At 40.9% G+C, this 15,109-nt stretch overlaps 1 protein-coding gene across 1 annotated transcript; it reads right to left on the reverse strand.

The window, feature by feature from the left end:
• Window positions 1-1,585: 1,585 nt before the first annotated feature.
• On the reverse strand, window positions 1,586-14,806 carry EAF2 (ELL associated factor 2). The gene is made up of 6 exons (XM_059820538.1): window positions 14,674-14,806; window positions 11,773-11,867; window positions 10,958-11,094; window positions 10,076-10,221; window positions 6,244-6,510; window positions 1,586-1,807 (listed from the first exon to the last, which is right to left on the reverse strand). Exons 1-6 carry the CDS (start codon window positions 14,774-14,776, stop codon window positions 1,761-1,763), a joined length of 795 nt encoding a protein of 264 aa, XP_059676521.1. The 5' UTR covers window positions 14,777-14,806; the 3' UTR covers window positions 1,586-1,760.
• Window positions 14,807-15,109: the final 303 nt, after the last annotated feature.

A 15,109-nucleotide genomic window follows, 5' to 3' on the forward strand; every position in this document is an offset into this window, starting at 1 on the left:
AAGTATCTTACGGAGGTTATTACATAGCATCCTTCCTCAAGGTTGCTCATTAGCACTTTTCTTCCAAAAGACCTGTTGGCCGATGGTTATTAACTTGAGCTTTTTCCTTTGAGTATAAGCAAGAAAATGTTTTGCCTCTTATGATACCAACTTCAAGAAGCTGTAAGATGAGCAAGCTGTTACCTGGTGCAGAGCATGGACCAGTGCCATAGTTTGGGGTACAGAGCGCAAGGCGGGGAAGCATCAGAAAGCAGAATTTCCAATATTTAATTTCTGCCTGGTGGTACCAATAAAGGTTCCTTTGTGAGGGGTAGACATGGTTTTGGCCTCTTAATCTGTCCAGAGGTAAGCATGGGCTGATACTTACAGCAGTTGGGAGAATAAGCTAGTCTCGTACCATCTATTGTATACATTTAGTGAAGTGCGCATATTTTCATGTCTGCGTATTCAGGCTTACATATAGAATTCAGTCCTCACAGTTTAGACACAGAGCTGTGATTCAATCACTGCAATCTAGCAAAGGAGACTTCTGTGCAAGACTGAGCAGATTTATCTCATCAGAATTCATCCTACAGACATGTGCTACTGTTAGTTACAAAACTCTTCAGTGAACTACAAGATGAAATTTGGACTCCTACCTGCAGTTCTTCAGATCTTGAAATATAATTTCAAATGAGGAAAAAATAAGACTAGCCAAACACTTCTTGTCTAATACAATATCACTTACCAATGGCATTTGGATATAATGTGTAATAAACATTCAACAGTACGCTAGCACCACCATAAACTTTTGGCAAGCTCTCATTAGGGCTTGTCTCAATGTAGGCAAAGGCAACAAACACTTAAGTCTTGCAGATAGGGTGGGGAGTCCGTATTAGTTATCGTTTCACTACTTTCTATTTCTTTGCATGACCCTTTCACTGGCATGACTACTATAGGTAGAAAGTGGAATCAGACACAAGAAAATGATAAATATTGCTTTATTAAATTACTTTTATACTCCTACAAAGAAATTTTCTGATTTCTGTTACAGAATTAAATGAAGGAAATTCATTGCTGTCTCTGCAGTTATCTAAATTTAGATACAAAAAGTTTGTAAAAAGACCAGCCTATTGAAGTTACATAAAAAAAGGCAGAGAATGGACAAGTTCCCTTAGGAATCTTGAGGCTCAGAAATATAAAGTCCTATAATACAATGAAATTAAGAATTCAGCAATGTGTTGAACAATTGTAAACTGTAACTGCACTAGTGGACCACATTATTCAGCAGTTTCCTTAAAGGTATGAACTGTGAACTGAGCAAAAAGTGTAGCTGACACAGCAGACCTCATTTAGTTGTTCTCCCTTTCACTCCCTCCAAGTAAAAGTTGTGAGATCAGCATTCAGCATTTAAATGATAGGAAGGAAACTTGCCTCCATAAATAGCAGAAATTTCTCCATTCCATAACTATTTATATAAAGTAACTAGCTGTTACAAATCAGTTTCAAGTAAAACAGGTGGCTGAGGCAAAAATAATCAAAATCAGATCATACACAATTTTACTGTAAATACAGTAATTTGAAAGATAAACACATAACCATAGCACTGACAGGATATCAATGCTGCTGTATTATAGACATGATGTGTCAGTAAAAAATTAGGATGTCTATTATCAAAATCGAGGACATTCATTCCAGTCTCTGGTAATCTAATCTTAGTGCAAAACAGATGCTAAGACATATTTAGCAAAAAGGTGATACATTTAAGGCCAAAAATTTGTTCAGTCATCACTATCGCTTCCAGATTCACTCAGCTGCAAGTCATTTCCTAGAAAAAAAGAGAGTCATCGTATTAGTCATTTTCAAAGAAATACTTTTCTTCTTTCAAGATATTCCCTTTCCCAATTAAAGGCTTACAAAAACTAATACCAAACAGGTCAGGGGGGTTGGACTAGATGATCTTTAAAGATCCCTTCTAACCCAAACTATTCTACGATAAAAGAATAAATAGGTGTAGAAGCAAACTCCCCAGTGACAGAACCTTAGAGAGATCACTTTTCTACAATTTTGAAGTCTTGGCAAGGAAGCCATTAGCTTATTAGCCACAAGGGCATTTATTTAATATCACCAGATCACAGAAGACAACACGTAGCTATCTTTGCCACCCACATTTTCATGCTTCATAAGTGAGAAAACTGCTGGTGAATGCAGTTTTGTGAAAAATGAGTTGTTGGTTTTTTTGAAACACATCTGAATGCTACTCAGCTGTGCTTGAAAACAAAGTGGTGTCTCAATCAAGAAGAGCAGCTCTTTGATGTACCATTTAAAGATGTATCAGTGACCTACTATTTCAAACAGGTTTTGGAACAAGTGAACAAACAAAACATCAAAAGAAATTTTACACAGCACTTTAATTTGGTGGCTATATATATTTCAAAATGGGGAAGTAAGAAGAAAGACTACATTGTGCTTACAATGGATGTCCATAAGCTTAGGGGGTGGGAGGGAGGGAATCTTTCCAGATAACTAACAAAAAAATACAGCAGCATGCTATACAGAATCTACACCGTATTTAGCAACTTCCCACACTTTAAGAATTTGTTCCAACTAGTATGCTTTTATTCACAACTCCCTTGCCAAAACAGACATTAAAAAAGCGAAAAAAAAAAAAAAGAAAAAAGGAATGCATCTCAGGTTGTGCAGAAATGGCCTAAAAAGCAAAGAAAAAAATCACTGAAACTGAGTAGGCACACTATTTTCACATGCCCTTTCCTCAGCTGCAGCACCCTTCACAGATCACTTTTGCAGATGGGTAAAAAAAGTAACCTCAAGAGGGTAAACCCAGCAAGACACTCAGATTGAATCTTTTATCAGGCATATCATTTCTGCCAGAACACTGAAGTCTTTAACATGGCTGCATTTAGCCTTCCTTTGTTTCCCACTATGTCGCCACTGAAGCTTAGAAAGTGGTATATGATTCTCTGCAACAAAATGGAAAACACTTTATATAAAGACGAGAATAGTAAAGATGGCTGTTTCCAGCAATCTTTAAAGTACTACTGTACACAATTTTTTTCCAACCCTCATCTAGAGACAACACTTACAGACATATTATTTTAATATAAATTAAAAAAGCAATTTTGAATGAAAGAACAAAATCAAGTAATTTGTCAATAATTATTCAGGACAATATATTACCCTAAGAAATAATATTTCAAGGCACAGAATGGCATTAGTAAGTGAAACTCAGGCATTTATCACTCAAAGGAAAACTTACAGTGAATTCTCAGAAATCTCATCCCTGTTATGCACTACCTACTTTAGGAGAGGACTGGGAGTATGAACAAGAAGATAACCTTCCAAACAGTGATTCTGCAGCCTTCAAAAGTTATTTCAACATAGTTAATAGAAATTACACAAACCCTGTAACAACAGCCAAAAATACCAATGCTTGTGAAAAACAGCAGATGGGAAAAGCAAGAACTCCAAGTTCCAGAGTCAGAAATAATGCATCAGGATTTACTTCAGGGAAAACTTTCTGCCCCATTTTTATAACCCTACCTCCAAAAAACCACCTTCAAAGAGATGGCAAAATAACACAGACTAGAGTTGGTAGGTTTCAGATGGGTTTGGTGCAAGTATGGAAAGGTCATTTAACTAGGACTCTGAACAAACATCTAGATCTATTGTACTTAGGAAGCAGCAATAAAGTGGGGAAAACTGTTGAATTCAGTTTTCACAGTGCCAATTGCTTATTATCAATATTAATTGGGGAAATAGATTGCACTGCAAATTATGACATTTCCTAAACTTTTAAATCAGTGATTACAATACATTCAACTGAATTCTTGCAAGTTCTAGGGGACAGGGAAACTCATAGGAGTGACCTGTGTTTCACAGATCTTAGTGGTCATACCAACACCAAACTAATACAAGGGAAAATTATTTCATGACTAACTACTTGTACCAGCACCAAGTATCAAGAGAAGTTGTGCTGGATATTATGTACATAACGCAAGGCCCCAGAATAGCCAATCTACGCCATTTTTTCTTTGGAAAATTACTTTAACATACTCCTGTTTAAAAAAAAAGTAGACATAAAGCAACATATGATCAAATATGTATGAAGAACAGATTAATTAGTGACACCATTTACAAACTTTGTTATAAAGGCAAGTTGTGAGCCTATATAATCAGCTTCTGATGGTAGAAAGGGGAAGAAGCAGTATTTTGGGGGTGAGGGGCATTCTTGAGCCCCAGATTTCAGAAGAGGTAGATTATGTATATCTGACAGAAGTATTTGGTTACCATGCTCTAGACACCACCTCCTGTGTTTTCCAAGTTCCACAAAACCTCAGCTGTATGACTTCTACATGCAAGATGAAACTCTGCTCTCTAAGCCTTCCCCCAGCCTTCTGCCTGCACACAGCAAGCCAAAGGAAAGCTTCACTAATTACCCAGTATGGCCCTGATCCTACAGAGGTGCCCAAAACTAGTCACACACATTAGTGGTCAAACCTCAGAACAGGATTAGACAAGCAAACAGCTTGTGCTGATATTTGTTGATTCAATATTTTATTTTTGTAAAACATTATTTGAGATGGAAGACATGACTGTACAGGACCCCGACTGAGAACTCTTGCCATTCAAGCTAGAACCATGTGTTTCTCCAGGTTTCACTCTCCTGCCAAATTCCCTCAGCAAGAGAGCTAGAGAAACACATTCTCCTTGAAAGTAACTGTTAGATCTTTGTCTAGTTGAAGTGTATTTTAAGTGTTAACCGTACTGGAAGTTGAGGACAGAATCGTTTTAAGCAGTAAATAGATCTTTAACCATAACAAAAGTAAATGGGATTAAGCTAAAGATCTAGGCAATCTCAGATATTCAAGCCCAAGGCTTGATGCTACAGACAAAGATTCTACCTGTCAATGTGGTTCTTGAGCACCATCAAGCCACCAACTTTCCCTGTAACAGTTTTGATGTTGTCATGTTTTAAGCAGCATTTTCTCACTATGACTGTTGGAACTGGTGGGCTTGGCCACCTGTACTTGTAAGTGTATTTCTCAGTGGAAGCTTTGCCAGCTGGGATTCTGTCACTGGGGATAGAGTTAATCTCATTTTCATAACAGTTTTATTTAAAGCATGAAGAACGGGAAATCCCATTTGTGAATAAGGGTTGAAATAAATGGCATGCTCTAAAGTTACGCAAATTATAAACATGAAGACATTGTTCTCTACAGTGACAGTAAAATGAAAGCAGCATTTAGTCCTTTGCACATGAAGTCACAGGACTTTTCAGCCTGATCTTATCTGTTAATGCAGTACATAATTAAATATCTGTGCTGGTTATTTAAGTATTCAAATACTAGCTACAAAAAAAACCTGTTCATGTTACCCATTAAACACTGAAATAAAAGTAGATCTGCCAGAGTCTAAAATTTCAGTATAACAAGTTTACATATAAATGATAAACCTTTACCAGGGTTGATGGGAATCTTTTCAAACCAGGAGCCTGCAGCTAAGCACCTAATTAAAAACGTAATCATTTTCAAAGAGTCACCATGGCTGAATACTCACTTCTATGTCTGAATACTCCTGCTATTTAGGTAGCGAACTTAAGATTCTCTACCTACTGGGATTTTTTTCTGTCCAAACTCTCCTTTTTTGAACACACTGAGCATTCAATTCCAGGCTTCTTGAAGAAGATCACAGCTACTCTTCAAATTACAGTTTTAGTTGCCTGAATGGGTGGAACAAGATAGTGTCACCTGAAAGCAAATCGCCTCCTTCCTTATATGCAAAGGACAGTTTTGCCATGCTGTCCAGTGGAACAGTGCCATGGATAATAGTAACTGAAGTAGGTAAGAATACACCATCTCTTCTGTAATTCAGAGTATTGCGAATATAGTGTCTTTCCCATAGTTCTACCCAAGAAATTATAAGCATGTGTTTTGGGAGTGCCCTGTTAGTTCAAGTATTTTCAATACAAAATTGCTGTTCTCCAGTCCCAATGTATATAACTGGGAGGAAGCCAGAAGAGCTTAGGAAATATTTTCAACTGCATCAGCTTTACTTTTATATCTCTGGGGACAAAGAACCTTCTAGCCCAGTGTCTAATTCAGACCGCTGCTAAACAATCAAACCCTAGCATCATTTCCCACAGTTTTAATTATAACAGAGATATACTTAAAAACAATATGGTTTCCTTTCAGAATCTTGATGTCTGGAATTGTGCACTAAGAAAAGCACAGCCTTTGTACTTACGTAGTGTATTCATCATATGACCACTGCTCTCTTGGGATCTGTTATGACTGGCATCTTTGTCAGGGACAGCCTGTTGTGGTATGGCAGACACAGTAGGCTGTGGCTGCAAATACGGCATTGACATAGGAAGAGAGGGCTTTGTCTCCTCGTCTTCAGAATCACTAGAACTATTTTCACTACTTGATGAAGAGGACGAAGAACTTTTAGAGTCAGATGAACTGTCAGAGCTACTCAGCTGGTCCATGATACTGGCTTCTGCTTTTAGCTCTGCAAACAATATGATTTGTTTCTCAGTTAATATTCATCATAATTGAAATAAGAAGGAGGGGAAAAATAAGAAAAATCAACAACAGAAATCAGGTACACACATTATAGCAACTAAAAACACCATACCAAAACCACCACAACTCTCCAGAACAAAGAAAAGGGCACAAGCAAGCATCCAGCCTGTCATGTGGTTTTCTTCTTTTGCAGCTTGGGCACTTTCTTCCTTTCAAGCCAAGCGTTAGAACAAGGGTGACTGTGAACCCAAATGCTAACCCCACATTCCACAGGGTAGTGCATCCCACATAGCCTTTAATTTCTGCAATTAGCAAGTCTTCTGTATTTTCCTTAGCACCCCCAAAGATGCCTTTCACTGACTAAAAACTGCAGTTACAATCACACAGATAAGTTAGCTGTAAGATGTCTGCAGCTGCACCCAAAATGCCTACCAGCAGTTCAGCGTTACAACCAATACAGTTGTTTGGACTATGTGACATTTTGCTCAAAACTCAATTTAAGCATGAAGAATATCCAAAGAAATCATCCACAGTTTACTATTAGGAAGATTTCACCAAATCCTTGTTCTCTTTATAGATTTGGGGCGCAGGGGGAAAGCAAGAACAACATGAAGTAGACAAGAAATACTGGAAATTAACAGATCAAACTGACTCAACCAACTTGCATTCTTGATGAAATAACTCACCTGACTACAAGAATATTTAGGAGAGTATGCTAGATAGATCATGCTGCACAGTATGCATTTTTGATATATACTAGCCGAAGTCCAACATACAGAGGAAGTTAAGTTTTGTGGAAAGGGTACACATAATAATTGTGCAAAATAGGGGTGCTGCTGAAGTGAGAAGTCTGAAACAGACCACTGAATCATGGTGAATGGAGATTTTATACAGCACCTTGAAGAGTTACCCAGCGTGCAGAAGTTCATCATTAGACAAGATTGTAACCACCCAGACATTTGTTAAGATGGTCTTACAAGCACTTGGAATACTTCAGGAACAGCTTTGATATAGTAGACATAAAAAGCAAGTAGGAGGGTGGCTCATCTCACTTCAAATTTACCCAATACAGAAGAACAGGTTGAAGATGAAAGTCACCAAGATGCAAGACGGCTCAAAGCTTAATCAAGAGAAGAAGGGAGAACAAAAGAATAAGCTTCAACACAAACTTCCATAAAGCCTTCCAATTCTGAGTTATCAAAGGCCACTCTAAAGGAAAGGTACTTAGGCCAGTCAGCCTTATCACAGGCCAGTCTAAAGGAAAATGGTGTTCAGGAAAAACAGCACCTGAAATAGCGCGGCTATGGCTACAAGGACAAACTAACCCAATGCCAAGGAAGAACAGAAAGTACAATAAAAGACCATACTGGCTGACTTAAAGATAAGGAAAGAGAAGGGGAGAGGAAAAAAATAAAAAAAAAATATGGAGGCATCCTCCTGTTACTAAGGACATGTATAAGAGAACAGCTTAAGGACAGAAAAGAAGACAGAAAAGCCAAGGCAAAAAGTAGAATGCAGCTAGCAGAACGATCAAGAAGTCATTTCAAAATTAATTCTAGAGAAGAAAAGACGAAGAAACAACTGATCTACCACACATCTGGAGCTGTAAGCTAACTGAAAGATACCACTCAAGTCCTATTCCACTTCGTCCCTGCTCTCACCAATGTCTAATAAGAGAAAAAATTTACGTGAAAGGCTAACAGTTATTACCAAAATCTAAGGAATAAGATCTCTGCTTTGAATTTTGACATAATTTAATCTGACAGAATTTAAACTAAGTATTTTCAAACAGTGAAGGAAGGGCTGAACGTATACTAGAGGACAAAGGTAGAGTGATCTTTCCCCCATCCAAGAAAACAAAGTTAGTAACAAGTTCAAGGTAGTGTACTTAAGCAGGAATAGTCAGTTACACAACCACGGGATGAAGAAGGATTAAATAGGCAACACTTCTGAAGAGTCTGTCAGTTACAGTGGATCACTACGCACAGTTCTACCACACCGTGCTATTGCAGAAGTGACAAGCATTACGCTGGGATGTGATACTATTTGGTCTTTGTGTACAGAGATGAATAGTGCCTGTAAGACAGTCGTCTTGCTCAACGCAGCACTGCTGAAACCTTAGCTGAAACAGTAAATGTATTTAAGCTCTATACTTCAGGAAGTTTTTGGACTCATTGAAAGATAGCTAAAGGAGAGTGACAATAAATTGGGGATCCAGAAAACTTAACTTCCAAGGAAAGATTGAACCAGCTGGCATCATTTTGCATAAAGAATGGGAAAAACATAGCAGCTTCTGAGTACATGAAGTACATGCTCAAAAGCAGCAGAGTAACCTGGTCTATACTTGCATGATAAATATGAAAGTAGTAATGGGCTTACTGTCAGATTATTTATTAGGAAGAACCTGAAGAGTAAGGAGAGCAAAGCCCTGGAATGGATTGCCAGAGAGAACACAGGATCTGTCACTGGAAGGCTTTATGAACAGGTTAAAAAATTATGTCAGAAATCTGACTTTAGGACAGAAGAATGGACTAGATGACTTTAAAAAGGTCCCTACCATCCCTATTTGTCAATTATTCCACATTCTTTAGTCGTACTCAAAAATTGGACTGGCACTACACAAGAGTTTGATACATGTTGGCAGCCACTTTGGTGACTTCCAACATGTTTGACATCATCCCTCCCCCCAAAACAACAGGCCACCAAGAAAAAGTATCATTTTATTCCGTGTGCTCAAGTACTCCTTCCTCTTTGCAACCTTAGATGTATTCTAGACTGTTCTGTAGTATAGATTTCTAGTCAGAGTTTAAGACCAAAATGGAAAAAAACCCCACCTTCGTAATAACACATCTAAAAAAAATCTGTTTAAAGGAATTCAGAACATCTTGGGAGGCAGATGTCAATTCCAGTTAATGAAACTGCCACCTGTCAGCATTTCTGTAGCAAGTAATTACCACCTGCCATCTTCCTTGTCCTCCAAAAGGAAATAAGGTCTCCTCTTAGTGAAATACGAGTGTCGCACCAAACCAGAGCCTCTCACAAATACAGTACATAGCCCTGTTCAAGGGTTGATTTATGCAGGTTTTTAGCTGTCTTTTTCATTGGAACCTCATCTTTCACAAGGTCTTATCCTGTAATTTAAAATGTATTTTGAGTTGTAAAGCACTGTAACCTATGTTTGCTGAGTGCAGAGAAAGAATGAGGAGCAATGTCAAAACGGAAGCGACTCAGTTGGTTCCAGAGCCACAATACAACCAACTATATACTTGATTAAAGTAGCAGCGCAAGACAGAATCAAGGAGAGAGCAGTAGGAGATTTGGCATTATTAAGCCTAATGGTTCATCCGATTTTTTACCTTAGCAAGTTTCAAATATTGCTTTGTTACCACTTGAGCCAGAGTGGTCATTTCCATATCAGGGTAAAGTGCTTACATAATCAGCTTCTAGTGTGAATCGCAAATTAAAACAAACAAACAAAACACCTTGCCACGTAAAAACTAATTGCTAGTTAAGAGCAAAGTTTCTGAAACTTATGTGCCAGTGGAGCTTACCTCGTTCAATATCATCCATAGGAGAAGACGGAAACATCTTTTCTTTTGGTGGAGAATTTTTAACATTGTTTGGAACCTTAGTTGCATTTCGCATTTGCTGCTGTTGCTGCTCTATGCGAGACTGGACTTTACTGCTTCCTTCAGCTCTATGTGTAAAAGCAAAAGATTTTTAATTACTAGAAGACAAGATGCAAGGAAGAAGGCAAGAATACAGGGGATACAGTACCATAAGTTATGGAATTATTTGTCATGCCTTTCTAAATAGCATCATTAGATTTCTAGGTATGTTATTATACTGGCATATAATTATATATAGATGTATTAAAAATTGTTTTTTAATACAGTGCTAACTTTTTAACCTTTTGTCCATTGATTTGTTTTTATACCTGGCTAATAATTACTTAATAATAATTCAGCTGGAAATTACTTATGTGGACTCAGCAGCAGAAAAAAAAAATAATCAAAAACTTGGTATGAGAAAAACAAGCCATTAATATTACTGAAACATGTCACAAAAATTATCTTTTTCATTTTCTCATTTAGAAGTCAGAGGACAGGAGGCAAGCTACTTTCCAAACAGATTCCCCCCCCCCCCCCCCCCAACTCATCAGAAAATAGTTACCATCTCTTTCAACAATGTGACAGTTGTTAGTTAAAAAAAAACCACATTCCCATTTCTTCCGCCAGTCAAGACTCGAAAGCTGTGAAGTCAGTGTGCTGAGAAAGCAGGCTTTTCACTCTATTGAACACGGCCAGGTACTTTCTAAAAATGATGTTTTGCTAAAAATAGTAATGGGTAGTCTTGCATCTCAATTTAGACTCAGTAACAAATCAATTTTCACAATGACTAAAGCACATTTGTTTCTCCTGTAAATCACCCACCTGGTTTTTTTCACAGTGATGTTGCTACTAAGTTTCTCTAGGCGACATTCTCCAGTGTCATGGTTGATAATTAAGATACATTCTTTTAGGTAAGGCTTCTTTGAGCCCTTGAACACAGTCACTGGTGGAGTTGAGCCCTATTAAATCAGAAGTCCAGTAAGCGTTACTACTGTACTCTTATTTTTCTTAGAAACAGCAGTCCATCACAGTGATAACAGCTTCACTACAAGTGATCATTCCTAGCCTTTAAAAATGTTACCGGTTAATTCAAATTAGATTCACAGTAGCCATGACCACAAGCAGCTGGTGACTGACTGGAACGGGATTTCACCCAGTTTAGCTTAGTTTGAAACTCATTAAATGCTTATTGCCCAATGAGAACATGCTCACTGTAGGACTGCTTTTACCAAAAGGGGTTTCAGTTGCCATATCAGCAGAGCAGTAAAGCATGGCAGGTAGTAGATTTTCCCTTTCCAGTCTTTCCTGCTTTAGAACTGCACTAGAGCAATAAATACCAAGGGGAAACTCACATTGCCAACATCCACATGAAGCTTTTCTGTGTACGCAACACTTCTGGGTCATCCTACAACGTATTTCCAATGCGGTGAATACACTTAAAGCTACAGCACAGCTGTTTAACCTTTAGGTCTTTTGTAGTTTTACATTCTTATAGCAATTGTTTTACTACTCTAGAAATCACACAAGCAGCTCTGAAACAGCACTGAAACTTTGTATCATTCTATATTCGGTATATACTTATGACAACAAAATAAATCATTCCCTTAGGCCCACCACTCTTCAGCCACCCCACTTACCTCAATATTTGGCAGTGTTATTGTCACCTGTTCACCTTTGCCAACTTCAAGGTCTCCTTCACAGGACATATCAATAGATGCAGGCTTAAAGTCATCTAAATATAAAAACAAACTGGATTATTTACAGGCTTTTCAGTAATCTTATAAATGTAGACACCTTTTAATTGCAGTTGGAGGCTGTTAAGTTAAAGCCTTTTTTGCTAGTGCATCATCTACCATTCCCCTAAGCAGATCATTCCGTAAGTCAGTAGAATTCAAAGTCAAGATGGTTTTCTCAAGATTCGTTATAAGTGTTAAAACCTTTTGGTTAAAGTTAGTAAAATGCTTTCAGGTTTTAATGCATAAAGAGGCTGAATGAGCTGTGTTATATTTCAAACAATAAATCCTCACATAATTACTTTTAGAAAAATCAATAGTTCTTAAAAATGTTGATCCCAAAGATGGGAGATGGAGACAAGTGACTGAAAATGCAAACAACAACATCAATCCTCAATATCCATTTCTGTAACTATTTCTGATTTTACTATAACATGCATGTCCGAAGCTGACCAAAACTTGAGTTTCAGTATATTTATTTTTGTCAAAAGTGAAATTACTTCCCAATAAAAGACGAATTTCCTTTTTGTCTTTTTCAGCTTCTAAAGTATTGATTAAAATAAGTTTTAAACAAAAGAACATATCAATTTCTGGTCCTTTTCAAAAATCCAAGACATTGAAAATGAGCATGTGTTCAGGCATCAGCACTGCAGCTATGTAACATACCACTATCTATAAAAATATTATTTCCACCATGAATGAATTGGGAAGGGCTACAGCTAAAAGGCCTGCCTACACAGATCTAGAGAGATAGGACAGCATCAAGAGGCTCTGCAAGGCACGTGGTAACAGATGTAGGTTTGAACCCGTGGTTCCAGCAAACACAGGGCCAGCCTTGCACCCCGCAGATGCCCGGTGCCCTGCCTCGCATGCTGGGGATAGGCACCCTGTTGCAGCTGAAGAGAAGCGCAGAGGGACCAGGCGCGTAAAGGGGACCCATTAGACGGCACACTCCCTGGCCGCAGCACAGCACATGCTCTGTGCCTCGCAACCTGTCACGTCACCCGCCACTGCTTACAGGCAGCAGCACTGTTACAGCTGGGGAGCTTCCCAGTCCAGAAACACTGCCTGCAACCCATGGGCCAGGCGGCACAGACCACAGCTGGGAGCCATGGCTCCAGCTTGCACACCAACCAGGCAAGAAAACCAAGCTTCGGGAGCTGGTGGGCAGGACTATGCGCACGGCAGAAGCCTTTGAGCTAAGACACAGGTAACAGTGCCTGCTAACCTTGTTTACGGCAAAACCCCACACATTGTCTTACAGGGATAAAGGTACAATAGTTCCAAAGTTTCCCACCGAATTAGAGAATGTCTGCTTTAATATACGGCCACTGGGTGGTTAATACTTTAGAAAATTAAGATACTGATTCCAATGTCCATAAACGGACTTCTGATCTTAACTTTTAACCAGCAGATGTCTTCCCCTTTATTCGTTTGTTAACAAAAACTTCAGGTGTCACAGAAGGATATTTTTACACGTGGATTTGACAGAACTGATGAATGTGCCAGTTTCTATGTCTCATGTGTTGGAAAGGAAGAGAGATTTCAAAACAGATTTCAGAATAAATCATGAAATTACAGGAGTCAGCAAGAAATCGTAAGGGTAGGAGGTACCAGACGTGGGTTTTAGTTCACTTTAAAATTAGGGTAAATTTCAAGTTACAGCATTTGTTTGAATCCATTTATAGCTTTTGCCTGCTCCCTCCCCTCTCCCCCCCCCCCCCCCAGTTGCAGACAATCCATTTGCTCACAGAAAGCACATTACCCATCTTGCTGCACTGCGTGAAAGCATACGGGACATTCTCCAGAGAACGTACGTAAGACTGAATCTTGAGGATCAGTCTATAAATAATGAGACATCAAAACCAGAAGCAGCAGTCCTAAATTACCAGAACTATAATCCTGAGAGCATTTGTTTCCTAGCTACCCTCAGAATCTTTGAACACACACCTCTCTAGATAGTAATTATGTACGCAGGGAGGGTATACTAGCTTTGTGATTAATACTGCCTTTAACCTTTGATTGCTGCATTGTACTTAACTTCTAAAAACTAAGCACAAGGGAAGAGGGCAAAGCCAGAGCTTCAGCCCGATTTGGTTTTCAGCAGAACTGCATCGAGACACTATTCTGGACGCAAAAGGCGTAAAAAGCGAAGTTAGTGCCCAGAAAGCAGCGAGGGGCAGTATTGGGATACAACAGCCGTACACCTCACCAGCAACACGCTCGCAGGAGCGACTAAACCTGATCTGCACCGCATTGCTCCCGAGATCCCGGGCCAGCACCCCAGCATTAGGGACTCGCTTCCCAGGTGTGCCCCAGGATCCCGGGAGGAAGGCAGCCAACTCATTTCAGCTTCCCGGGCCTTGCCTGTGCAGCTGACTGGTATTCCAGCTCCCTTCAGGCTACCGGTACGACCTGCCTACTGCACAGGTAAGCTCCTCCAGAGACAGCGCTCCGGTGCCTGCCCAAACAGCGGACCCCGAGCCCGGCCGCAGCGCCCACAAACCCCGCGGCACTTTTGCCACGCTGCCCTTCTCCCCCAGCGCCCGGCCGCCTGCCACGCCATAGCCCTCCCTCACACCGATGCCCGCCCGGGCCTGCTCCGACCCACCCTCCGCTCCCGCCCGCCGGGCCTGCGCGCAAGGCCAAGCCGGGCCGCGGCACCTGCCCGGCCAGCGTTCCCCCCCCTCAGGGGACCGTCGCGCCCGGGGGGGGGGGCCCAGGGTGCCGCCGTCCGGCGGCACCCTGGGCCCCCCCCCCCGGACGCGACGGTCCCCTGAGGGGCTGCCCCAGCCCCACGCTCACAGCGGACGGTGTGGAAAGCGCAGCGCGGCTGCTTCTCGAAGCTCTCTCCCAGCTTCAACACCCGCTCCTTCGGATCGAAAAGCGACGGGACCGCTCCGTTCATCGCGGCGCCTCAGACCGCGCTTCAGACCATGGCGAGCCCAAGCGGCCCCCGCCGCCGCCGCCGCCGCCAAACATCCCTCGCACCGCCCGGACACGCCCACGCGCCCGCACGGAGGGTGGACGCGCCCCCCGCCGCCAGGGTAAGCCCTGCCCACACGGGCTCCCACAGGTTGCTACCGGCGGAGCCCCTCCCCTTCAAGCCGAGCGTCACGGGCAGCGTGGGCTTGGATTGGGCGGCGAGGCGGCCCTCTGTAGATTTCCACGAGTGGAACTGTCGGAGGCGCCAGCCCGCACGCCGATATGCAAATGACACCCTCCTCCTTCAGGGGAGAGC

Source organism: Gavia stellata, chromosome 8 (genome assembly GCF_030936135.1).
Source record: "Gavia stellata isolate bGavSte3 chromosome 8, bGavSte3.hap2, whole genome shotgun sequence".
In the NCBI taxonomy this organism is placed as follows: Eukaryota; Metazoa; Chordata; class Aves; order Gaviiformes; family Gaviidae; genus Gavia; species Gavia stellata.